General features: G+C 48.1%; 1 protein-coding gene across 17 annotated transcripts in view; it reads right to left on the reverse strand.

Moving 5' to 3' along the window:
- The window catches only part of Iqsec3 (IQ motif and Sec7 domain ArfGEF 3), a 117,080-nt gene that overhangs the window by 49,888 nt on the left and 42,405 nt on the right, over nucleotides 1-24,787 (reverse strand). For all 17 annotated transcript variants that reach the window (XM_078015530.1, XM_078015528.1, XM_078015526.1 and 14 more), the window contains exon 3: nucleotides 11,531-11,807. In XM_078015530.1, the coding sequence (XP_077871656.1) occupies nucleotides 11,531-11,807 (277 nt within the window). The remainder of the gene's footprint in view (nucleotides 1-11,530; nucleotides 11,808-24,787) is intronic.

Below are 24,787 nucleotides of genomic sequence, written 5' to 3' on the forward strand. Positions count from 1 at the left end.
AGGATATAGGATATGGGGGATTGGTGAATGTCCCAAGGGGCAGAGGAATAAGGTGTTGCTGATTGTATCCAACCATAGCTACTGTGGTGGTTATCAAAAATGTTCCATCAGAGATGAGTATTGAAGGACTGATAGGTGAAACGCATGATATCTTAAATTTGCATTAAAATATTCTGTAATAAAAAGAAGGGTTAAGCAACACAATATTAATAAAAATATTAATAAAATCATTGGAGCTCAGTTATGGCCATATGTGAGTTTATTGTGCTATTGTTTCTACTTTGGTGCACACTTAAAAACATTAAACCATTAAAAATTAAACAGAAATGCTAAGGAAAAAAAATACAAAAAACAACTGCTGCTACTCCCTCCCTGCCTCCTCAGCATTCATGTCACTGCATTGGGGTCCTTCCCTTTCCCTGCAAACATCATAAGGATTGAGACCAGGGTTTGACTGCATTACCATTACCCAGCCCAGGGTCTGGCATATGATAGGTGCTCAATAAATATGAAACTAATAAAAAGATGGAGGTGTATCAGGAGTGTGGGTCTCAGGTCACAGTGTCCTGCAGTTCTACAATTCAAGACACTTTCATTCACAGTGGGAGCTGTCCAGCCAGGACAGTGTTCGGTGGGACTGGCTAGTGTTGCCTCACCTGAGCAGATTTGGCCCCAGGAAAATTTTTGGCACAGACTAGTTTGTGTTCAGGGGCCTTGCTCACCTTATCTCAGCTCTGGCCACCTGCCTATGGTCTTCTCTGTGCTTAGGTTGCTATGTTCTCACTTTATCCTTTATCAAAAACTCTCAGAAAAGGACTAGAAAGAGTATTCTCCTGAGGTGTGAATGACCATTAACATTACCATACCTCCTGAAGGGTTTGCATTTTAAATAAGGAGGGAGGTTTAAGGGGAGAGGCCTAATTGGTGGTATTGCAGACTCTGGTTCTCAGAGAAGTTTAGGAAGCAAGGAAATGTTCTGGGGTCCTAAAATTATGTCCTATAGGCTGGGGATACAGCTCAGTTGGTAAGAGTACTTGCCTCGCATTCATAAGGCCATGGGCTCAATCCCCGGCATCAAAAAAAGTCCTATCCATAGCCTTACCCTTCTCTTACATATTATGTTATTCCTGAACAAAGAATTGGGAAAGAAAAACTGAGACTCACCTCTCCAGGCAAGAGCAATGTCACCACTCCCATGTTCCCTAGGGACCATGGGTATGAGGAGTAGAGGAAGAAAGGCCAGGTTCACCCCTCAGTACAACCCTGCAACCTGCTTTCCTCAACCCAACAAAGGCTGCAGCGATACCACCCACAACTTCTGTAATGCTCACTGCTCCCCCCTGCAGGGTAGGATGGTGACCCACATCCTGGACCTTCAGAGGTGTCCTTTTAACCCGATTTCTAGTGACAATTCCAGGTAAAATGGGAAGTCCCCAGTGCTAGTCTTTGGCTCTTCTAGTCTTGTCATTCAGTGCCCTTTCCTATTCCCAAACCTATGGAAGTCACACTATCTCTCCTCCTGTATCCAGCCCTAGCCCTACTCTCCAGGGGCAATTAGAAGCTTACTCAGATATAGGTATGAATGACCCACGAGGCTTCCCAAAAGTAGCTGCATTTTACAAAAGACTCTAAGCTGCAGAAGAAAGATTGACCAGTGGTGTCATGATCCTAGTGTTGTAGGAGTCTTCAAAGTATTAAAAATTATACTAGGATGGATTGGGAATGTAGCTCAGGTGTAGAGCAGTTGCCCAGCATGTGCAAGGCCCTGGGCTCCATCCCTGGCACTGCAAAAAAACAAAACAAGCAAGCAAGCAAGCAAGCAAACAAACAAACAAAAAAACCCATAGAAAGTGTATTGGTTATTTTGGTGTAACAAACTATTAAAAACTTAGGTGCTTAAAACAATGCCCTTTTATTTTCTCATAGTTCTTTAAATCAGTTGTCTGAGCATGGCTCAACTGGGTTCTGTATTCAGGATGTCACTAGGCTGAAACCAAAGTGTCAGCTGGAGTTGCAATCTTATCTAAGTCTTCTTTCAAGCTCACTATTCTTGGCTGAAGCCAGTTTCTTACACTTGTAGGTCAGAGGCCCTCAGTTAACAAAGGCTGCCCATGTTTCCCTGCTATATAGCCCAAGGAGCAACATGGAGTTTGCTTTTTCAAAGCCCACAGAGGAGTATTTCTTCCAAGGTTTTACTTTCTTTTAAAGGCCAGACCTGATTAGACCAGGACCACCCTTTTGGTTAACTCAAAGTCATGTTGGACATATCATATCACATATTATAGGAGTGATAGCCATTATATTCATTTGTCTCACTCAAATTTGAAAGGAGGGGATTATATAGGACCTGTACCCCAGGGGTAGGAATCCTGGGGCCCATCTTGGAATTCTGTCTACAATACCAATGGGACAATTGTCTACTTGGTCTTTATCTGAGCAGCACTGCATGAACCCAAAGGAAATACGGATATCTGCTTCCGAGGCATTTTGTTCCTGCTCTAGCAGAAATCATGTTAGAAGGGTGAGAACACTGTAGCTTGGCTCATTTTTCCTGGTAAACTCTGACATGTTCCCTGACGCCTAGAATGGATATTTGACCTTGGCTTATCCAGGAGAGTCCTCCAAAGGCAAAGTACAGAGAGTGAGGGGGAACTCATCATAAATTGCTTCCTTCCCTTTTAACTTCCATCACCCTTTTACCTCTCCTCAGGTGTGATAAGAAACTGGCATGAGACCCCGACTTTATATCTCTTTCTCATTGGCCTATTAGTGCTTCCTAGGGAAACCTTAGCCCAAGATTTATAAGAGGCTACTGGCAACTGAGAGAAGGTATGAAGCCCATTGCCTGAGGTGTTCCAACATGGTAAAGGGGTCCATCTCCCTGGCATGGTGTCATCCTATTTAGAGGCAGAGACTTGAGGTAATCCTCAGAGACTCCTTCTGCCAGTCAATGTCTAGGCTTCAACCAAGAAGAGAAAAAAAAAACCAATAGATTTTAAAAACTGATATTTATCCCACTCCCTAGACTTTAAGCTCCATAGAGGCAGAGACCATTCCTACCGTATTAATTTCTATATCCCCAATGCTTGGACATTGACCAGCACACAGTAGAATTCAATGAATAAGTACTGAATAAATTAAAGAGAAAATCCCCAGGTCGTCTTTTGTGACTCTCAAAAACCTTCCTTGTCTGACCCAGTACAGATAACCTCTCCTCTCTTGCCTCCTCTGGACGTTCACGACTTGTCCCCTTCTTGCATTTCCAACCTCCACCCTTCTGTTTGCTGCTTCCCACCTGCCGGTGCACACCCTCCAAAATCTCCCCAGGATAAAACAGAGCTCCATTTGGCTCTCCTCCCTCTGGAGCACTCGTCAAATCTTGTTTTCCACCGCACTTCTTGGAAGACAAGTCTGCCTTTTACCTCCCTCCGAAAATGAATGCCAAACTGGTGATCCAACTCCCTGTGCCCTACTCCTCACATTCTGGCTCCCACTCCCATGGCCCATCCTCAACCTCCCTCCTCCCCTCCTTGCTCCGGATGTTGAAATTCTCCTCTTGAAACTTTCCTCTTGATTTTCTTGCCCCTCTATGGTTCCTTAATCTTAGACTCTGGCCACAAAAATCCCCGCCTGCTAGTGGGTCACCTGCCATTCTATACACATATTTTCTCATACAGTTCTGACATCTTCCATGACTTCCATGTTGGAAGTCATTAGAGCAGTGACAGGGAGCTGATAATTAATGACTAATTAACAGGGAGAAGTGGCTCAGGCAGAGCCTTTGTGGTGACTCTCACCAGGTTCCGTAGGCTAATGTCTTCTCACCTCTCTCCTTCTTTAAGAGAGCTCTTCGACTATCATAACATTGCTCTACTTTAGTGGATCGATGAGCCAGCGTCTACTTCCTCCATGCTGGCTGAACTTGGACAAGTTTATTAACATCTCTGACTCTCCGTTTTTCTTATCTGTTAAGAAGAATGAAGCTCATCCTGCTGATTTTCTCATGTAGCATCAGGCATATAGCAGGTACTCAGTCTGTGGTAGGTATTTGATGATGACATTGATGGTTATGTACATGACTCCCAAATCTCCATTCCTACCCTTGATCCTAGACCTGCATTTCTAGTAGCATATTGGTCTCTCTGTTCATCTATGTAAAGCCATAGTCTTTCTCCATCTCACCCTAATCACTTTTCTGTCTTCTCTTATTCCGTCATTCAAGGTGGGAGCCTTGTGTCTGTCCTTGGGCCCTCCTTTGCCCTGTGCTTTGCTTTGTCTCCTATAGCCTCCATCTCCGTCCTTTGTCCTTTCTCAATCATCCTCTACTTTCTTGCCAGAATATCACCACATGGGACTCTCATTGAATATCCAGCAGTCTCTAACTCTCTCCTACTTCCTCTCCCTCCCCCATTCACCAGGCCTGGCACCTGCCTCCTCTGTTTTAACTGCACAAACTACATCATACCCCATCTCCACTGCCTACTGCCCCCACCAGCCCTGGGCCTCCTGCTGCAGCATCTGCTCAGCCTTTTCCTTCAGCCTCAACTTCACCCACCCTCATCCCTTTCCTCCATGTACAAATGTTCCCCTTTCTTCAAGACCTGTCTTGAATACGCCTCTTCCACACGGCCTTCTCAATTTCCCCAACCACACAGGGTCTCCTTTCCTTTGACCCCCATACAGAATGCTGAGTCAAATTTCTCTTGGATGCTCAGTTTTGTCCATGAATCTTTGTGGTATTCCATCCCACCCATCCTTCCCTGTCTACCTTTCCCCCAACACTCCAATAGAGCCTAAGTTATTTGAAGTATTGTCAACCTCAGACCCATCTATAGCACCTAGCATGGTGCCTGGTGTGGAGCGACTGCTCGCTGAAAGGTATTCAAAATCAGTTATTGGTTCATCTCCATTTATTCCAACCAGTTTAGTACAACCATCTCCCACTGATTCCAGTTTCATGCTGGCTGTGCCCCCAGCTTGCCCTGTCCCCTGATAAGTCATTTCCATCCTTTGCAGCCCACCTTCAATGCTCATGGTCATTGCTCTGCCCAGAACTCTCTTAGCACTCACAGACTATCCCTCAAAGGCAAGATACTAATATCTGTCTCTTTATCCCTAATATGACAGATTCATGGTTGGGCTTAATAAATGTCTGTGGACATGAACTCAACTGAACTTTTTTCTATACCCCAGTGGAAATGAAAGTCCAGATTGTCTTACTGATCTAGGTGTGGAGCCAAATGCCCATCCTTTGTTCCCCTCCATGCTCCCCCACTCCACTCTCATAGGACTAACTAAAGAACTCAGCAGTGCCCCAGGTCAGCTGCATCTATCCAAGCCAGGCCTTCCGAACACTCCAATTCTGTTTTTAACCAGGGTCAGGCCAAAGAGCTGAGAAAGGTGGGTGTGGGAACAAGGACAGTCCCATGCAGGGTCTCCAAACCCACTGACCCAGAAGCAGCTCTATTCATTTCTCCCTGAGCCCTATGAATCATGGGTCATTATGGTCTCACCTCCTCCCAAGAGAGCAATCTCTCAGCTTCTGCCAGAAGAAGCAACAGAGTGGGGCTCAGGGGCTCTATCTCTAATGAGCTTCTCAGTGTTAATTAGAAAGGCTCCCTCTTTTCAGTTTGCCTGACAAGTTAGCTGAGAGATGGTGGCCAAGTCAGTGAATGGGAGTGGGGGTGGGGGGAGTAGGAGTAGGGAGGTGGCATGGACAACTAGCTAGGGGAGGTGGTATAGGGCTGGGGAACATGGGCCAGGTGAGAGGGACTTTCAGACATGAGCAAGGATCTCCTTTGATCCAAGATTTCTCAGTTGAGAACATCAGAACCTTGTGTTTAATGAGCTCCTGGAACCTGACAAGGCAAACCCTAGCATGAGATTGAGCAGCAGAGTCTGGGGAGGGAAGAGGCACTTTGGGGTTGTTCAGGAGGCCCACAGGAGAGGTGGACCTGTGCTGGATAGGACTGTGGTTTCCCTCAGGCCTGGGATTGTGTCTCTCCTGTGTGTCCACCTCTTGGCTCACTAATTGAAACATAGTAAGCACTCAGCAGGAAAGGCTGCCCTTGGGAACCTCTCCTGACTACAGCCAGGCAGGCATGGGGGGAGTAGTATGATCAGCTAATCCCAGGGTCACAGAGACTCCCTCACATTGAGCTGCTCCAGGAGGCTGCTGCTCCATAGGCCCTGTGCATCTCTTTCCAAGGAGGCTATGCCCTTCACTGCAATAGCAAGGGGTGATAGAAGGTACTGGATTAAAATCATGGTCTGTGGATTCTTCATCTTGGCTGCACTACTTCCTAGAGCTGTGTCTCACTCTTTTCATCCCTGAAATGGTGATGGTAATAGTGCCCACCCCACAGGGATATCATACAGACCTGGGAGACTGTTCATGGCACGTGCTCAGCCCCGAGCCTGACACACAGCTCAGTCAGCACTAGCTGGTACTGCCTGCATGCCAGTATCCACCACTGGAACCTCCCTGAGGACTGGGACTGTGTTTTTTACATCATGGTGAACCTGACTAAGCACAGGGCCACTATCAATGCTATTATCTAAAACTGAATGGGGGTACCAGCCCTGATGAGCCTTGCCTTCACCACCATGCCCTGCAGGCTCATGCTCCAGGGCCCTCCTTTGGAGTTGGAAGGAGCCTAGAGACATTCTTGGCTCCTGCATGGATGAGGCTCAGAGAGGGGAAGTGACTTAGAAATGTAGCCAATCACTCCTTCTTGGAGAGGTGCCCCATGGAGACTGGGCCCTGTGGCTGAGGGTGTGAGATCTCTTGGGAGGGGGACTGCTACCTGGGAGAACGTGGATTCTGTCTAGGGCCCAGACTTGGAGAACAAGACCTGGATGCTACTGACCGTAGCTCCACAGCCTCACGGTGCTTGACCAGCACAGACAGCTTTGCACCTTGCACGGCCAGGATGGACCATGGATCAACAGTGTGCAGACCAGTATTCAAACTCCCTCAAGGGCCAGGATGGACTGTGGATCAACAGTGTGCAGACCAGCATTCAAACTCCCTCAAGGGCCAGGATGGACCATGGATCAACAGTGTGCAGACCAGTATTCAAACTCCCTCAAGGGCTTGAATGAATTTGGAAATCACACGGGGGCCTTCTACATCCTTGCCACAGCCACTTTTCTGAAGGGGTCCTCTGTCCCCCTAGGATTAACCCCAAAAATCTCTGTGAGAGAGAGCAAGAGGGTCCTGGATAGAAGGAGAAGAGGACAATGGGGCAGAGTAAGAAAATCTTCTTGTTATGATTTAGATGTGGTGCCCCCCAAAAGCTCAAGTGTGAGACAATGTAAAAAGGTTTGGAGGAGAAATGTTTGGGTTAGAGCCCAAACTAATCAGTGATTAATACCTGATGGGATTAACTGAGTGGTAACTGGGGCCAGGAGGGGTGTGGCTAGAGGAGGTATGTCACTGGGGCATGGCTATGGGGTGTATATTTGTATCTAGCAAATGGAGTCTCTCTCTGCTTTCTGATCATCATGTGAGCTGCTTCCCTCTATCACACTCTTCCACCATGACATTCAGCCTCACCTTGAACCCCAAGAAATGGAGTCTGCTGTCTATGGACTGAGACCTCTGAAACCATGAGCCCCTAAATAAACTTTTCCTCCTCTACAATTGTTCTGGTTGGGCCATTTAGTCACAGTGGCAAAACAGCAGACTAAAATAGGGAAGGGCTTTGGAAAAGGACATTCAGGAACAGAGAAACTCAAGGCTGGGCCTCATTCATGCATTTGTTTGTTTGCTCATTCATTCATTCATTCATGCGTTCTCCATATTGAGCATTTCCGAAGCTCCAGGAACTGTGCTGGGTGTTGGAGAACAGTGGTGGGAAAGTTGCATGCACAACTTGGGAGCCACCTGCTCTTCTGGTGGACTATGAAGTGAATGGCGCCCCTGGAGGTGTCCGGTGCACAAGCTGCTCCACCCAGTGGCTTGAGAACAACATGGTTCTTGTCCTTATGAGTGGGACAAATATCAGATAGCAGAGTAAACTATGGGCATTCGGTGGATGCCCCTTGAGCCTAAGTCTGTGTGGAGACCACCCGGGTGAAGCAGGACTGTGGATAGGCAAGGAACATTCTCATCAGAGGAAGTAACATCCACCAAGGTATGGGGAAGGCCCAGAGGCAACGCACACCTGGACAGTTCAGGGAATGGCCATGGGAATGGCTGGGACTCTAGTGTGGGGTTGGGTCTGTGAAGGGGGAGCCTGCAGAAGCCTTTGTACTGCACCCAGCTGGAAGCCACCGAGGGCTTTCACACCAGGGCACAGCATGGTTAGATTCAGCTACAATCTGGAGACAAGGTTGAAAGAGGCACCGCTCAAGAAGGGGAACCAGTGGGAGTTTTCCCAGGGGCATAGGCAAGACCCCCTCCCCATCTCTCCTTATGTCACTAGGTTTTTCCTCCCTCTTGAGCATCTTCTTCATGCCAGGCACTGTTCTAGGACCTGGAGAATAATAATGAATAAGCCCCTTGCCCTGACTTCAAGGAGAAGTCAAGTCAACTGGAAATAAAAATCCAAGGCTGAAGAGCAGTGACAGAGATCACCTGCATGTAATGGGTGTCCTGGGCAGCCTTGGGAGGGTTGGGAGGCTGCCAGAGAGGAGGAAGAAGTACCTAGGTGATTCCTAAGGCAAGGAGGACAAATGCAGGAGTGTTGACGGGAGTAGGAACTTCAGAGATGGAAGTAAAGAGAATAGCATGAAAAGCCCCAAGGAGATATATGGGGTTGCTAAGACCCACAGAAGTTAGGCTGCTTGCCCAAAGTCATGCAGCTCATTGGCAGAAAGAGAGAGAGAGAAAGAAAGAGAGAAAAGTAGAGACCAGTCTTTTGTAACTATGTGCTGTTCTCAATCACCTTGCCCTAGCCCTTGATTCCCCTTTGGCCCTTTTCCCTCGCCCTCAGACTATGCTTGGTCTAGAAAGATAGACAAGCCAGGGGACATAAGCTGTTCCTCAAGGCTGGACTCACTTGGCAAGAGGTCCTGTGTTATATCCTCTGCCAGTCCTCACCTTTCCTGACCTCATCCTACTAGCTTGACATGCAAAACCATCAGTTAGAATTATACCTATTAACAAAAAGTCTTAACACCAATCAGAATTCTTTACAATACTCTATAGCCACTCAGTCAGTCAGAATTCAACGAGTCTCCTGCCCAAGCCAAAGCACAAGTATTCTTTGGAATTATGAGCTGGATACCCCTGAAGTGGAACAGCAATATCTTTGCAAGGAGCAGGTAAGAGCATGTTTTTTTCTTTCTTGGTACCCTGTCCACTTCTTGCTTTGTATAGCATGGTTATTTAAAAACAAGACTCACTGAATGAGATGTTATTATGTCTAAGATGCTCTTCTAGATGCAAAGGGAACGGTACAAAAATGAATACAAGATAGTTTGTGTCCTCAAGGAGACCAGAGAGTGGTGTGGAAGTGCATGGACTCTCATCTGGGCCAAGTGACTCCCAGGTCACACTGTCATGTTCCTGATGGATCATCTAATAATAATAATAATAAAACTTATTACTGGGTATTCTATATTTTAATTGCTAAATAAGTTAAGACCTTCCCTTCCTAAAGCTATCACAGTACCATGATTTTTACCTGGAATGATGAAAAACACATCTAGTCACTTTTTCACACGCCAGTACTTCCATATTTAAAACTTGTTTTCTTTCCTCTCTAGAATTTCTTCATGTGATCCCAACTCATTCTGCTCTCCTTCTTCAGGAAACTCAGGATTCTCATTTCACCTTTAAATTCAGCCCTCAGAACAAAGCACAGGGTGTAGACAAGGCCCTGGCCAGTAACCCTGAGGCTGGGGCCTTATTTGCCCTCCTGTGAAGGATGCTGAAGGTGTGTGCGCTGTGTTGGCAGCTGCTCCACTTAATTCTGGTGCACCCTGAGCTCACAGTAGACTGAAACCCTAAAGCCTTTCTCCCAGAATCTGGCCTGCCTACCTATTTACTAGTGCTCCAGCCTTTTCTAAGTTACAAGCAAAACTTTAGATTTCTTCCTATTTAATTTGAATTTTTTTCATTTAAATATCCTTCTGATAAGATATTTTTTAAAAAATCTTAGATTCTATGATCAAGATGCTAGCTGCTCTCCTTCAGCTTTATGCTGTTAGAAAGTTTGGAAAGTTTGGGAAATGTAACTTTCATGCCTTTGTTCAGTTCTTTGTCAAAATGATTGACTTGGACAGGACCAAGGACAGCACTCACTTAACTCCACTGGAAGTAGCACTGATAGAAAACCAGTGTGTGTGGGGGGGGGAGAGAAAGTGAGTGAGTTCTGGTTGAGAACAACACATATGATTACATTGTCACTTAATCCATCTATTCATTTCTGGTTCACATAAATATCATGGGAGATTCTGTTAAAACACTTCACCGAAAGCCAGATGCACTGATACAGCTGGCCCCTAATCCAAGATAATGGCCTGGATCGATGCCAAAAGAAAGGAAAGAGGTTAATTTGGCTTGACCCAGTCCTATAACTTTACTACTTGCTTCCTTTCCTAAGATTCACCTTGTCCACTGGATTAAAGAACGATTCTTTGGATCCTACACATTCCAGAGCCAGTGGGGATCTTAGAGGTGATTCAAAGTCTAGTTCCCAGTTTTGCTGATGAGGAAACCAGTCCCAGAGTGCTTAACTATCATCCCCCAAATCACAGGTTAGCAGAGGAACAACAAGGATTGAATCGCATTTCTGTCTCCAAGTTCAAAGCTATTTCTTAAGAGCATCACATAATCATGTCTTTCTCTAAACATGTGTGTGTGTGCACACACACACACACACACACACGTCTGCACCCTGTACTTTGTTCTGAGGGCTGAATTTTAAGACTTTCCTTCCAGTCCCTTAATTGTCCACTAAAACATACAACGGCATCATCTTTGTTTTAGGCTCAGTGGGACCCCATGTCTGACTGACCACTTTTCCCTCCTGCTTTGCAGAACAGCAAATGAAGGCCAAGAACTCCTCCATGGGATTTGGGGGATCTCTAGACTCCCTGAACTGGGTTAATCTTGGGAATCCTCTGTCTACCTAAAAAAGGACACTGGCTCACACCTCATTTGCACCTGTGTGCCTGGGCATGAGGCTTGTCCTGGGTGGACATGTAAGCTGGGCTCTGTCTTGTAAGCAGAGTGGAGGTGAGGACTTTTTCAGTGAACATTTGGTTCCTTGACTAGGGGCCTGTGGGAAAGTTCAGGCTTCCTGCACATTATGAAGGGGACAGAGTCCCTGCATAGACTGCCTCAGGACAGCCCTGTCATGTAAAGGACCTGGATGGGAGTTGGGCAGTGGCCTGTGGTTCATTCCCTGAGGAACCGACTCCAGGGAAGGGCAGATTAGGTGGCTCAATGCAGAAGAACAGGGAAAGAGGGTGTGCCTGCAGGGTGGGCCCAGAGCGGGAGGTCCCTGGTACCCTGGACAGCCCCCAAAGGCAGGGCCCCTTCACCACCCTCCCCGCCCCCCTGGGAGGCCCTGGGTACCTGTTTATTCTTTAGGTCAAGGGAGAGTTCGTATTCCGAGGCGGCAGGGGCGTGGGAGCAGAGTGCTGTCAGGGCAGGCTGCTGCTGGCCGGGGGAGGCCACGCGGTGGGAGCCCGCCCTCGGGGAGGCACCCCCCGCCCCCGGCCGCTCCTCCTCCTCCTGCAGCTCCTGGGCTTGAGCCTTCGGGGCATGGGCACTGGGTCTGCCGGCTGCCACCGCCGCCGCTGCCACCACGGAGTCCTCCATGCCCCCACCAGCCTGGGCGCAGGAGCCATCGCTGTGAACAAAAGGCAACGGGTGCTCGGTTGGGGGAGAGGGGGACAGGCATGTGGCCTGACTTTTCTGGCAACTGGGCCTTTCCAGTGAGGGGGACCGCTGGGGGTGTCTTCTGCAGTCCCCCCTAGGGAGGGGATCTGATGATGGCAAGGGGGGTGAACCTGAACTTGGGGAGGGTATCTCAGATAGAGAAAAGGATCAACAGTGGCCAGAGTCTATGATGCTCTGCTTAAAACTAGAAGCAGAGAGGTTAAGAATGACTATCTTCAGATCTGGAATCTGCCTCTTCTCAGCTATGTGTTCCTGATTTAACTCCGGTTACTAAACTTCCCTAACCTCTTGTTTCCCCATCTATAAAATGGGCAGAATCATGGTACCTACCTAAAGGGGAATTTGGATGGTTAAAGTTAGTTAAAATTCTTAAAACTGCCTGGATCATGGTCACTGCTATATATAAGTGTTAACTACTTTACTTATCAGTGCTTTGGCTCCAGGGCCATTAGCTTAGGCAGCTGGAGGGAGTGAATTTGCACAGAAGCAGTGTCATCTTTAGCCCAAACAAGTTTGGGGCAATGAGAGATACTGAAAGGCCTGGCTTGGATGTCAGCCTCTCTAGAGTGGGTGGACTCTGGTATTGGGAGCTGGGTCTTTGAGGAAGAGGGATCTGGTCCTGCTGGGCTGAGGGAGGCATCTGTCCTCTCCTGGCCCCTCTTCTCTTCAAGGATCCCCTAGCAGGCTGAGCATGGCTGCTGCCCTCCTGCTTACCTAAGAAGACAGCTCTCGGACAGAAGCAGCCACACTGCAGCATACTCTGGGGAGCTAGTGAACTCAGGTTGCTTTTATCCCCCAACAATCTCCAAGTTAGCCCCTCCACAAGGCCCCAAACCAAACCACCTTCTCCAGCAGCCTACCCAGATGACTGCGGCTTTCACTGCCCTGCCTTCTAGGAGAACACTAGAGAGGACCTGTCCTTAGAGCGTTGCTGCCCATTTCTTGGAGGAGGAGCAGCATCATGCTTACCAGCAGGGGCTCAAATCCAAGCCCAACTACGGAGTGGCTTGGGGCAGGCTGTTTTGCCTCTGATCCTTGGTTTCCTCATTTGTGTGATGGATGTACTACTAATGCCTACCTCGTGGGGTTGTAGTGAGGAATATAGGAGTCCATATATGTAAGGTGTTCAGCAGAGAGTACATGCTCAATAAATAAACTACTTTTCCCCTTTCTAGCCCTTCTTAGAAGCCGGGGCCTGATTTTATTTGGTTCTCATCTCCCCAGTGAGTGTTGGACAAACACTGAGTACTCAGTCAAGACTTGTTGATGAGTGAATTAAAAAGAACCCCAGGGTCCTGGGAGTGGCCTCTACATAGACAGGGATAGAGGTCAGGACTGGAAGGGGACTTAGGGTCATCTAATGCAGCCTGGCAACCCTTCCTTTTTTACAGAGGAGAAGTGGGGGGCCCAGGGAGGTGGGGCACTTTGGCACAGAGAGATGGGCAACTTCAGGACTTATTTCTTCTGAAATTTTGCCTTCATGGAAGTTTCTCCAAACCATCTCAGAAGAAGGACTTCTTCCCCTTGGGGTGCCCAGAGATGTGCGAGAATAACCAGGAGTGGGATGAAAAGTGCTCTCTTTACCTGATCTCCATCTGTCCCCCTACACCCCCCTGAACCCTCACAGCTGGAGGATGGCTTATGGGCTGACCTTGGCAATAGGGAACCCTTGTTGCTACTGCAGAGTTCTTTGCTCCACCATTTCTCGTGTGGCTACCAGTCAAACTGCATGGTTGGATGCAGGTCTGGGCATCTTTGATATGTTTTTTTTTTTCCATTAGCATCACCAGAAATTTCTTTTTAAGATCTAACTTCAACTCCTCTTGCTGTAGCACATGCCCTTTCTTCCCTCAGAGAACACGAAATTAGTCCATTTCCACCACGAGCACAACTTGCTCCGGGGCCTGGAGGAGCACTCTGCCTCACCGTCTCTTCTCCAGCCTGTTCTCAGCACAGACACCCAAGCCTTCTTCACTCCAGAAGGTTTCCAAGACTCTTTAGGGAACTAGTGGCTACTCAGGGCCACAAATATCTATAAGAATAGCCCTTTTCTTGCTTTGATTGTTGGAATATGCCTGGCAACAGATTCTAGGTGATTGATGGCCCTCAATGGCTGCACTCAGCTAATGACAATGAAGGGTAGGGGGTAAACGCCACAGCACCCTTGTCCTTTGGGTGGGACAACTGTGAGGCAGCTTCTACACCATTTTCCAAAGTCCCTAGGGAACTGATCCCTGGCTGCCCAAAGCAGTGACTGGATCATTTACAAAGACCACATTGGCTTCCTTCTCTTCTATATCTTGTTTTCCCACTCTCCTATGGGTACTTCCTGGGGTCACCTTGTCCCAAATAAATTATTGGCATTAAAACAAATCAACTTTTAGTAGAAATAACAGAGGCCCTTGGCATGAGCCTCTGTCTATGGCTGCCCCTCTGGATATAGACAAAAGCTACAAGGCCTTCTTCCTTGAGTTCATTCACAAGGCCTGGGAGTGAGGCTGTGCACAGCCAACTGAGGCATGCACATATGCATGTACAGAGGCCAGTTCACCAGAGCCCTCCAGCCCCAGGGATCCAGGTTCTCTGGCTAAGAACACACTCCACCTTTGTCTGCTTATGCACAGGGACCCAACAGGCTGGAACCTTCCAGATGTATAATGAAAGTGTTGGAAAGGGGATCTTGTCCTTGCCTTCCTGCCCTAGACTTCCCTATAGGCTGTTTGGTGGAAGGAGGCCATAGAAACCTGGAGAGCACTCACCAATATGGCAAAGTCTCGGGTTATATAGTAGAGGACAAGAGACATGAGTTTTCGTGTCAGGAAAGGGTTAAAAATGGCTCTGCTACTTCCTATGTGATGTTGGGCAAGTTGCCTGCTTTCCTTGTGGCTTTATTTCCTCATCTGCAAAATGGATATCCTAATAAGAATTTTGCAAGGTTGCCATTGGGAACAGACAAAGCATGCACAGCCCCTAGGACAGTGCCTGGCACTCAGAAATCCTTGATAAATGGTGACAGTGGTGGTGGCTGCTTGCTTTTTGAGCTAGACCCCTACAACATAGAGTCTCAAAGAAATCCGCAGAAAAATAATATGGAGGGTTCTCCACACTTGGCCTTCCTGTCAACCTTCACAAAACTGAAACATGGGTTTTCCATCATAGTTCACCGCCTTTTCCAGCCCTCCAGATGACCCACGGGAGCAGCAACACGGTGAAGAGATTTTAGATGGCACCAGCTCATGGGATCCATGGCCTCTGAGGAATCTCTGGGTGCTAAGCACCTGCCAGGGCAGGCCCGTCAGCTATGCCCACCACAATGTGGGGCACTTCCTGGATGGGCATTTGTCCAGTGCCCATAGCGTAGACCAGTGCTTTGGTCACTTTGTCAGGGAACAGAAGAGGCCTGGGTGCTCAGAGCATCAGTAGAATGTTAGTAGCTGAGGATCACTAGAATGTTCTTGGCTGTTTTCCTCTCTGCACTCCATGTTTACAGACAGTCTGAGGAAAGGTTGGAATCTTCATCCTAGGCTATTACAGAAGGTCGGATCATCTATTTCTTAGGGACCATCTTCTTCAATCCACAGAATCCAAAACATCTTTCCTTCCAAGACATGGTCTCTTCAGCTTCTAGAAGTTGCTGGATTGAGCCCACACATAAGCAGCTGCCATTGCTAGGGGGTTAGATTTTTTAGGACAAGAATCCTGTGGATGGGGTTCATTCATTCTGTGACATGAATATCTTCTTTCTTATTCTTTTCAGTTAGACATCTAAATTTATTAAAACTTAGATGTAGTAGAGACTATTAAAATGCTAAATTGTACAGTAATTATAAAAGGGACATTTTACATGATTTGTCCATGAAGTTCTAGAGTGTTTGTGTGTGTGTGTGTGTGTGTGTGTGTGTGTGTGTGTGTGTGTGTGTGTAATTTTTTTGATACTGGGGATTGACCTCAGGGGCACCCAACCACTGAGCCACATCCCCAGCCCTATTTTGTATTTTATTTAGAGACAGGGTCTCACTGAGTTGCTTAATGCCTCCCCATTGTTGAGGCTGGCTTTGAACTTGAGATCTTCCTGCCTCAGCCTCCTGAGCCTCTGGGATTAAAGGCGTGTACCACAATGTCTGGCTATATTTTCCTCCTTTGGAAGATGTATACTTGGAAAGTAATAGAGAAACAGGAGGAAGAAGGAGGGAAGGGAAAGAGGAAGTACTTGGGACTGAAGTGAAGCACATCCTATTCTTCGCATGTATGATTATGTCAAAGTGAACTCCAATCGTGTGTATAACTATAATGCACTCATAAAAACATTTAAAAGAGACTGAAGACACATAAGTCCGTCACAGAGTATTCACTTGTAAAGAAAAGAGTTCTCACAGCAGGCCTGGGACTGCTGTCCTTGGAAAGCCCTTCTTAAAAGGTCAGTCTTTGATTGGCATCTGGAAACTTGGATTTGGGGAATGTCACCATCATTCCCTCAACGATGAAGATGGCTCGCTGCCTGAACCGTGGCACAAAATGGTTTATGTAAATGCCTGCTTTCCTTCTGGGAGTCTAGAACTCAGGTACCTACTGGGCAGAGGGCATCTATAGGACCAGCTTCCATGAAAAATCCCTGGGCACTATGCTCCCCATGAGCCTCCCTGGGAGACAACACTTCACGCTTCTCACAACTCGATGCTGGAAGAACTGCATGACTCCACGGGGAGAAGGCTCTGGGCAGCTTGGTCTGACTTCATTGCATTGCACTTTTGGCCTTCCTCTTGGCCTTATTCCAGGTGCCTTTCCCCTCGGCTGAGCTTCTGCCTTAGGTCCTGTCTTTGTAACAAGTCAAGCCAGGTAGCTGATCAGATGCTGAGTCCTGGGAGTCCTCCAATGGATCACAAAAGCTTGGAGTGGTCTTGGGGACCTCGAACATAGCACTTTAAAAAAAGTGAATCACTTCTTTTAAGCCCCTCCACTGAGCTCCAGGGTGATGGCAGGGGAGGGTCCTCAAGATCTTGGCTCTCTTGGGCTCCCCGTCCAGCTGCTGAAAAAGATTCCTTGAGTGGCAATATAAGTAAAAGCGTGGAAGGAAAAAATAGGATGTGAAGGGCACTGTGATGAGGGAGTTCTTAGAAAGCTTGGTTTGTCCTTGAGACATGAGGCTGATACATCTGCAGGGGCCTGGGTCAACAGTGGAGGTAAGCCCCGGCAGGAGAACACAGGATCCTAGTACAGGAAGTGAAGATCTTTGAGAAAATGGGGAACAAGCAGTTGCTCAGAGGAACATCACCTGTGCTCAAGATCACAATGACCTATGTGACGAACCCCAACATCCCATCAAAAGAGGGTGACTCAGGGGAGAAGCTGGCTCAGGCTCAGAGGGATGCTAGGCACCTGCTGTGCATGCCTGGTCCTGGCACATAGATAGCTCCCCCAGGATCCCAGGGACCTCTGCATCCTTTCTGTCATTTCCCATCAGAGCTGACTTCTTAAAATGCAAATGCTTTAATGCCAATTCTCTGCTCAAAACCCACCAGTGACTGCAAAGTACTGATGGATAACGTTCACTCACAGTCCTACTCTGTCTCCCTTTCCAGTCTCATCACCACCAAGTAACCCATCCACTTTGTCCACACTGTCCCCAAGTCCATCAGGCCCTTTCAGACAATTGCACCTCTCAAAGGATCACTTCCATCTGAAGTACCTTCTCTCCACGCCCCCTGCCCTTCCACCCAGGCCTTTCTCTTCCTTGTTAACTCCTTCAAGACTCACCTGCTGCCCCCCAGAAAGTCAGACTCATCTCTCATGTGCTCTGATAATCCTTGGCACTTGATTCTCTTTTAGTGATGACCACTTTGTGCTCTAATGTGTCTCTCTTCTCTATCAGACTCTGCCATGTTCACCTTTTAATCGCAGGTGCTTTTCACAATAGGTTGGTTTGTAAGATGTGTTTCATAGATTTTGAATAAACAGCTAGCTGGGTAAATGGTTGGCTGGCTGGCTGCGGGGGATGGATAAGTGGGCAGATGTACAGCATTTAACCTATGTACTTTCTCAAGAACAGAGATACTGAGATGGAAGGTAGACTTGGCAAAGCACCACCTAGACCTTCCTTTGTGGCAGGACCTTTTGCCCAGCTAGTAGGAGTGCTGTTGGGAATTGTCTTCAGCTGTCAGCTCTATCATCCCTCAGATATTGTCCCCACCAGGGATTGTTTCAGTTACAGAGAACTTCCTGGCCCATGGTCACATCCTTCCAGAGCTGTGCATATCTGATGACCAACTGAGATGGGAATGTACAGACCCAGCCATTCTGACCCAACATAGGGCACGTTTGATAAATCTCCATCCAGAACTCCTGGTGTGATTGGCCAAGGCTGCTACTGGACATTTGCAGTTGGTCTTTGCCCAGGTCTAGGCTTCTGTGGAGACTCTTCCCCAGCATACCCTAGCAAAAAGTCCACACACTAAGCTCAGAATCTGCTTTCTGGAGAACTCAGCCCCATAATAGATACCTAGGGTTTCTTTTTCTTTTCCTTTTCTTGATATCTGGAATTACCCTGGTCTCTTAGCTCCCTGACCTATAGAACTTTTCTGGGCTCCAGACACCTTGGCTGAAAGTTCTGGGTTCTCTTCCTAGAGACATGTCAATGATTACCTTGACATCAGGGGCTGTACAGACTTCACGGACCCAGGCTAAAAATACTGTCATGGATCAGTAATCATGGCCTACTTTCCATATGCTGAGAACTGATCCAGGGCTGTAGGCAGCTCTGGTCATACAAAGAAAATGTTTGGGTACCACACACCACCAGGCTTTTCAGATACTGGTGGTCATTATTCTTAGTGCTGAGGGGATCTTCATTCAGAGGTAAGAGAACTTGAGAGGAGCAAGGCCCCCAGGTCTGCAACTTACTAGTTGGGTGGTCTTGAGTGAACATACCTATCTTACAACTCATCTGCAAAACAGGGATGCAAATATCTCTTTTCCAGGAAAGTGATAAAGACCAAAGACCCATGGGTAGCCTTTATACAGAAACGGGCAGGTATGCACCAGTATTCATACAACCCCTGCCAGAGAACTGACTCTGGGTAGTGAGTGCCTCCTCTGAGGTTCCGGGCAGGCTCTGGCAGGCCAGGTTATCCAATGCCAGGCGCTGAAGGGACAGGAACAAATGTAGAGCTGCTGAGTGAGAACCAGGGGGGGGGGCAGGGGGCTCTGCTTGGGAAGGGGGAGGCATGGGAGAGGGAGAGGGCACATCTAGGCCCATCTTTCTCCTGCCAGAGGCTGGCTTGGGTGGCAGAGAGTTGGGAGAAGGAAATAAAGAGGCCCTGGAGGCTAAACCCCTGAGGGGATCGCTGGTCTTGATATGATGGGCACTTGTGGGAGGTCAAGTTGAGGGCAGTTTGCCCATCTCTGCAATGGCTGTCACGATGGGAGCTCTTGCTAGCAGGGTTTTGAAGGTTGGAGGCATGCTCAGGCTGGGAGGCTCCTCCTGAGGCCCTAGCCAATTGCACCTGATTATCCCTGGCTCTGCCAGCCATTCTCAAAGCTCTTCTGGGACAAAGAAATGCAGCATTTTCCAGACAAAAGCTAATGCTTCAAATCCCCTCAAGATTTTTCAACCGTTACTAAAACACTTATTTTGCTCCCTCCTTTGAATCAATGCAGTGATTTTTAGGTGGTCAAAATGAAGGCACTGAGCGTGGGAAGCCAAGCGTCGTTTGGGGTCCCAGACGGTGCTAAGAGTGTTTGAGGTAAACAGAGGACCAGTGTCAGTGACAGGGAATGAAACAAATTCATTCCGTGCTGATTCAAAGAACAGGCTCAAAAATGTTGCCCTGGGAGTCAGATGGAGTCCCATCCTCCGCCTCCTGTGTCACCTTGGGCAAATCATGTCCCCTCTCCACGTTGCCCTGTTCCCATCATCAAGTGGGAAGTTTGACAAGATGCTCTGACATCTGGGAGGAAGGAGAAGCCCAGCTTCCTCCATCTTCCCGTGCCCTTCACATGGGCCAGGGGCCCACACTGTCCATCCCTGCTCCTGCTGACAGCCATCAACTGGCTCCACCTCCCCTGCCCCCAACAGCCAAGGCTATAGTAGAAGCCTTTCCACGTCTTCCTTATGTCATTTGATCCGAGCCAGCCAGCCCTTCCCCTGGCCTGTGGCCCCTTGTCGGCCATCACCAAGCCAGAAGTCAGGGCTTAGAATAGGAACCCCTGGAGGAGGGTAGACGCGGCTTTCCAGGCTCAGCCACTTCCAGAGTCTGTCCTGACTTCACTGGTTGTGACAGCCGCTTCTCCCGCCCAGTCCCCGGGGCTCTGAGAGAGTAAGTTATTTTCTCTCCTTGTTGACTCCTTGGAGACTCCAGGCTTTGGTTCCCCAGCTGTTCCAAAAGGTGCTAGCAGGTTTGGTTTGTCTCCAGGGATTTCCTGTCAAAAGAATCACAGCCACTTCTCTGGGCTCAAGCCTTTCCCCATCCAGGCCACCCACTCACAGTAGGGTGTCCCTGCTGACTGTCCTAGGTGGTGAATATGGAACCCTCCTGCTTTGCCCCTTCAACCATGAAAGCTAACATCTGGTATGGAGAACCCTAAAGTGCTCATGGAGGCCTCTTCTGGAAGCTTCCCCAGGCCTTCTCAGGATATCATCTCCCTCACAGGCTCCCAAGCCAGACCTCTGACTAATGCTACCTCATTGCCCCTGGAACCCGACTATTTCCAAGCACTTTATGTTCTCATAAATGGGCCCGGATCTGGAAGCCAAATCAAGAATGCCCTCCTGCCCCTCCCTAAGGCACTACACAGTTTCACATCTGCATGTTTTTCTTTGGCCTGGCCGACAAATTCTGGGGGCACCTGAGTACACCTCACAGTTTCTGACCTTTCATGTCTGTTTGCACCACTCCCCCTAGAGGAAGGCAGTTCCTGTCTCCTCACACTCTCATCTCCACATCTTAAAAGGGAGAATCTGGAATTTTCCCTTGAACATACAACCTAAAATCATCCCACGGCTGATTTGGAAAGCATTTAAGATTTTCAGCCTGAGGCTGGTGTTGTAGTGTGGTTGAGTTTGTCCAGGATACACGAGGCCCTCCCTGGGTTCCAGCCCCTACACCACACACACACACACACACACACACACACACACACACACACACACATACACACACACAAAAGGATTTAAGCCTTGGTGAACACTAGTTTTTGCTTAATTTTTCTCTTATTATGAACTATTTTATATGCAGATATGTACAACAGATATGTGAGGCATAAAGAAAAATATCTGCATGTAACCAACACAAGAAACAGGACTTTGGAAGATTTTCATACCCTGTGTATTCTATCCCTTCTCAGGAGAATCTGAGTTCTGATTTCCGTTCCTCATACCACGACTTCTCCTTTTCGGCCATGTTCTTCCTGGCTTCCTGGTGTCTTCTTCACATGAGCACCAAGTTTGCACCGTGAATGATGGAGGAGGCTCCAGAACAATCAGGATCTTGAAGATCCACAAGGGTCAGAGGTGCACCTTCAAGGGCAGTGGCCCCTCCAACTCCATGCTGGCAGGGCTGGTGAGATGGCAGGGCTCTGAGTGCAGCTGGGTTGTGCTCACAGTGTGGGACCCAAACATGACAGCAAGGAAGAGTTTTAGGAAAGGAAATGGAGTTTTTCCTTAGGTGGGTTCCCCTTCTGGCTCTTCATGGCCTGGATCTGTGATGATCTCCACATGGACAGTGGTTGACCAGCCAGGGCCACAGGGGAATGGAGCTGGATGCAGTGGTGCACACCTAGAGTCTCAGGGAGTCTGGGGGCTGAGGCAGGAGGATGGCGGGTTGAGGGCCATCCTCAGCAATTTAGCAAAACCTGTCTCGACATAAACAATTAAAAAAACAAAAAGGACTGGGTATGTAGCTCAGTGGTAAAGTGCCCCTGGGTTCAACTCCCACTACAAAAAAAAAATCAAAAGATAAAGAGCAGCTCACAGAAATGGGATGTTGGGAGAAGGCTACCCAGTAAGAGAGGTATCAGCGCAACTGAGTCCAGGGTGTGAGTGCCTTTGGTGTCCCAGAGAGGAGGGAGCATGGGAGACCACAGGTGGTGGCAGCCGACTGTGGTCACAAATGCAGATGTGGCCACACTGCCTGGGTGTAAAGTCAGCTGAGCCATGCACCTGCTGTGTGGCCTTGGGTAGGTCACCTGACCTTGTGCCCCACTGTCCTCTCTATGGACTGAGATGGCCATAAGAAGACAGTGAAAATGGAAGAAATAATTAATGCAAAATGCTCGTAAGGAGTACGAGCATTTTGCATTAATTTTAGTTTTTCTTTTTTTTCAGGATTTCCAACATTCATTCTGTCAAATAAGAAAACAAAAAGCAAGAGCATCATCCGTTTTCCCTAGATCATTGTAAAAGAGTTCGAGCCGTAGGAAGGCTGTTACTTTAGAATGAAGAACAGACCAACTTGAATTATCTTTTTTTTATATGTGTCTTGCACTGGATTTGTCTCAATGGAGAGGTATTGGGCTTTCTGTGTGGTGTAATTTCTGAAGCTCCGAGTTAGAGATGGTGCCAAGAGAAGCATAACAGAAAGTAAGAAAGACTGGGAGACAGCAGTGAGTAACAAGTGAGAGATTTAGAACCAGGCAGACCATCCTTGCTTAAAATCCCACTGCTTACTAGCTGTGTGGGGTTGAGCTGGTTCCTTAACTTCTCTGAGCCTGTTTCCTCACGTACAAAAATGGGGATAACTACTCCATGATTTTGCTGGGAGAGTTAATGAATTAATGTTCAAGAAACCTGTAAGCACCTGTTTGGATGCCATGCCTCCTCAGTTCCAGGTTCATAAGTCAATTGCTCCCTGGAGAGTGGGGACCTTATGTCCTCCGCTGTGGCCCCTCCCAGAGCCTATTATGGTGGCTCACACAAACTCTATGTACCCAGCCCATTCCAGGGCAGGCCATGACACTTTGCCCAGGTGTTTTGTATTCTCAGGGCTATAAAGTCCCTCATTCCATTCTTCTCCCGTCCCAACCGAGGTCCATCCTACTCTCCCCACCATGGTGGGCGTTCCTTTGGTCCTGAGTTATTTCCAGGGAAGCACAAGGCCTCACAAGCTCAATCTCACCACAGGGTCTCTGATGGCCTAGAGGTGCGTGCCTATGCAAGTCACAGTGTGCTTGTGGAAAGCAGGAGTCTTGTGACCCGAGAAAAGGAAACGGCAGAATTCCCAGTGATCTTGGACATGATCTCGTTGCTATGGAGCAAGATTCTCCTTCTACAAGAAGTCCTTCCTGATGTCTGGCCTCATTCTTTCTTGATGCAGTAGAAAACCCAAGCTGGCAGCATCAGATTGGCCACACTCCATGCGCCTCGAGATGTCATGGGTTCTATCTGAAAGTGTGTTTAGGAGGAACGGGCGAACCTGGGCTGCTGCAGCATCTAGGACCATGTAACATCTGTTCACTGTCTCTGCAGGACATACTGGTGCTGGTAAGAAGCCTCGGAGATCCCAGCTTGAGGAGCAGCCCATGGGGCAGGGTAGGGAGCAGTGCAGGGCCATAGACCTTTCCCTTTTAGGTGAGCAGACGGTCAAACTGCTGCTGGCAAGAAGACTTTCCTGGTAAGATGCCTGTGCTCTTAATCTCCTTCCATCCTCCGAGATGACAGCCTCGTGCTGGGTGACGTCTGGAAAATCTCCCTGAGCCTGCTGAACTTGATTGACGTTCATCTGGGCCGTTAGCTGCTTTGATCTCTGCTCCAAATTGGTCCCTCAGTTCTGAGTCAGAGTCTCTCTCTCTCTCTCTCTCTCTCTCTCTCTCTCTCTCTCTCTCTCTCTCTCATGTTGGGCTCTTTCTAGCCAGTACTCCATATGTCACAGGCAGGGCTCGAATGGACACAACTGAAGATGACTTCTTCTGCTCCTGTCATCCCAAAGGAGGGACCTTACCCTCTCTCTGAAGGGCACAGCTTGGGGACTTTTATGGTTTGGGTCTGGAATGTGGAAGACTTGGACCCCAGCTGATGAAGTGAGGTCATTGGGGGTGTGCCCATAAGGAAATATTGGGACCCCCAACCCCTTCCTCTCTCTCTCTCTCTCTCTCTCTTTGCTTTCTGGACACCCGGGGTGAGCAGCTCTGCTTCACCACATACACTCTGCCATGTGTTCTGCTTCACTACAGGCCCAAAGCAACAAGGCCAAGCAACCATGGGCTGAAACCTCTGAAACCATGAGCCACAATAAACCTTTCCTCCTTTTAAATTTCTGATAAGCTGCCTAACTCAGTGACCATGAACCACATACAGGGTAGCGAGTCCCCTCCTGCTTGCTACTGGGTGCATCCTGAAGTGGTCGGTCCATTCTTTCTAAACATTTCCCAGGCATCCTTGGGCTTCTTGATCCTGGATCTTGCCGAATTTCTGAATTCTTCCTCTCTGCCCTTGAAAATCTGCTGTGTGTGTGTGTGGGTATGTGTATTTGTTTTGCTGAGGAAGAACCCAGGGCCTTGCACACACCACACAAGTAAGCAATCTACCTCTGAGTTAAACCTCCAGCCCTGAAAGTCCAGCTTTAAAATAGCTAGCTACGCACCTCTCAGTGCATCTCATTTTACCTTCCAAACACTCTGAGAGGCAAGTGCTGCCGTTATCCCCACTTTATAGATGGGCAGGCTGAGAATTAGAAAGCCTAAGTAACCTATCCAAGGTTAGAGTTTGTCAGTGGCCAAGCCAGGACTTGAACTTGGGTTTGAATTACACTAGTCTGAACTCTCACCGCCTCCACGTCACAGTGCTTCTGAAGCACTCTCCTACTATCTCCTCACCTCCTCTCCCTTTCCTTCTCAGAAAGGAATCCACAAAACCACATGGGCTCATTCCTCTGCCCCAGAAAAGAACGGGAGAGGACGCTCATGTTTTTTAAATTCTTTAGTCATCAATAAATAGGTGTA

Source organism: Ictidomys tridecemlineatus, chromosome 6, assembly GCF_052094955.1.
Source record: "Ictidomys tridecemlineatus isolate mIctTri1 chromosome 6, mIctTri1.hap1, whole genome shotgun sequence".
In the NCBI taxonomy this organism is placed as follows: Eukaryota; Metazoa; Chordata; class Mammalia; order Rodentia; family Sciuridae; genus Ictidomys; species Ictidomys tridecemlineatus.